The sequence below is a fragment of the Nannochloropsis gaditana genome (genome assembly GCF_000240725.1).
Source record: "Nannochloropsis gaditana CCMP526 unplaced genomic scaffold scaffold858, whole genome shotgun sequence".
Lineage (NCBI taxonomy): Eukaryota > Eustigmatophyceae > Eustigmatales > Monodopsidaceae > Microchloropsis > Microchloropsis gaditana.
Window position 1 is genome coordinate 1 of NW_005803095.1, and position 2,176 is coordinate 2,176.

Below are 2,176 nucleotides of genomic sequence, written 5' to 3' on the forward strand. Positions count from 1 at the left end.
CCCCCACCGGCCCCCCGAAGAAAGCCTCCTGGGCCATTGTGGTGTACCATGGAGGGAGCGCGCGCAAGGACTTTTCTGGGCCCTTGGCGGCGTCTAGCTGCATGTCTTGCGATTTAGGCACGAGCATGCAGATGGGTCTGACGGGATCGGGAAGCGGGGGCCTCCCGGCCAAGGCCTCTCTCATCTACGAGGACGAACACATGCGATATTGGCACGATGCCAAGGGCCGGCCGCTCTTCGTGGTGACGCCGCTTCGGCACGTGCACAATTTGAAGGAACTCACGGGCGCGGAAATGCACCGGTTGTGGAGCGGAGCCATGCGAATCCTCACGGACATGGGCTGCGACCCGAAGCAGGACATGCGGGATATGATCCTGAATGCCGGAGTCGATAGAAATCACGCCCACTTGCATCTCAAGGTTCGCGTGACAGGGAGTGGCTTTGATCGGGCGCGCGCCAAGTGGAGTGAGCGAAGAAATCGCTTGGTGGATGCCTTGAGAACTTTCGCTCGAAAGCAGTCCTGTTGATAGGGGGGGGCTGTGGCGAGTGGGCCAAGAAGAGGCACCCATAGAGGTCGTTGAAGAGAGTATGTTGATAACTAAAAAATGTCAATTTGTTAAAAGGTGAATGCTCAATGGATGCGTCCTTCAATTCTTTCTAGTTGCTTGGTAATGTCTGGAGATCTCGAGTTAGCCGGGAGGTTAAAATCTCAGCCGTTGGAAGGTCGGTTACGCTCCCTCGAAATACCACTCCCAGCCGAGCCTTTACCCACGATATATTGACGTCAAGTCCAAAACAGGCGTGGTTCCCGACGCATGGCAGCTATTACCCTTACTGTTGCCGATGAGGAGGGAAATGCAGCCTCTCTGCAGGTACGAAAGACCTCTCCGCCGTCGTTCTCAAAAATTTAAATACCTCTGTAAAACCGGGCTCCTCCGCCCACCTCCCGCGTGCCCTATCCGCGATATACATGTTATAGGTGAGCACTCAGGATACTGTGGAGGCATTGAAGGCTCTTGTAGAGATCGAGATGCGTGTGCCCTCTGCGCAACAAGTCTTGCTGAAGGACGGGGCCCCCCTAGCTCCTGGTGCACGCCTCGGGGCGCTTGGCGTGGCCGACAACGACTTTCTCTTCCTGGTCCGCGACAATAGCAACGCGAATATTAGCGGCATGAGTGGTCGTGACACATCCACAAGCAGTGCCACCACAGCGACAGCGACGGCCTCGGCCGACGCGGGCACTGGCAGGGTTGGCCCTGCCAGTGCGGTCCACTCCTTGAAGGACCTTCCCGCTGGGTTGGGGCCCGAGCAGCTCATGACCACCATCAAGGCCAACGGGCGCCTTCTGGCCGAGCTCCAGCACCACAACGCTCCGTTGGCCGCGGCCATCGCGACGGGCGACGTGGTCAAGGTCCGGTCAGTGCAAATGAAGCAGAAGCTGGAGGCAGTCTCGCGGCGGGTGGAGGAGCAGGAGGCCATCCGGGCTTTGGAAGCGAACCCGATGGACCCCGAGGCCCAGCGGAAGATCGAGAGCATGATCCAGAGGGAAAATGTGCACCGGAACATGGAGCTGGCCATGGAGGAGATGCCGGAGGCCTTCGGGTCGGTGGTGATGCTGTACGTGGATGTGCATGTGAACGGGTGAGTGGTCGGGGAGGAGGGAATGCGCGGGGGCCTCCGAGGAGCTGCCCAGGCGCCTGGCTAAAGAGATGCAGCTTCTTGACCCGCTTCTCCACCTTTCCCCCCTTCTCCTTGCTTCTCCACCTTTCCCCGCCACCGCCCTCCCAGGCACCCGATCAAGGCCTTCGTGGACTCCGGGGCACAGAGCACCATCATGTCCGCCGCCTGCGCGCTCCGATGTGGCTTGAGGTAAAGGAAGGGTTGATGAAGGAGAGGGGATGCCCCTGAGGCAGCGTCTGGGGAAAGATGGGACCGTTTTTTTCATGGCCCTGTGGGACGCGCTCGTCCCTTTCCCCCTCCCATGCAGCCGTCTCATCGACACTCGCTTCGCGGGCATCGCCAAGGGCGTAGGCACGTCCAAGATCCTGGGTCGTATCCACATGCACACACTTAAGGTGGGTGAAAGCTGACGACTGTCTCCCTTTCGTCCCCTCTCCCCACTTCATGGGCTCTCACTCACTCGGTGGCTCACTCACGCATACCCGCTCGCTTCGAT

The 2,176-nt window shown here is 59.5% G+C and overlaps 1 protein-coding gene across 1 annotated transcript; it reads left to right on the forward strand.

Moving 5' to 3' along the window:
* Nucleotides 1-792: 792 nt before the first annotated feature.
* NGA_0500600 (protein ddi1 2-like protein) lies at nucleotides 793-2,132 on the forward strand (the record flags this gene model as incomplete). Its single annotated transcript, XM_005853506.1, has 5 exons — nucleotides 793-872; nucleotides 992-1,641; nucleotides 1,789-1,869; nucleotides 1,988-2,086; nucleotides 2,108-2,132. Coding segments are annotated over exons 1-5 (912 nt in total), but the record flags the coding sequence as incomplete, so codon positions are not given.
* Nucleotides 2,133-2,176: the final 44 nt, after the last annotated feature.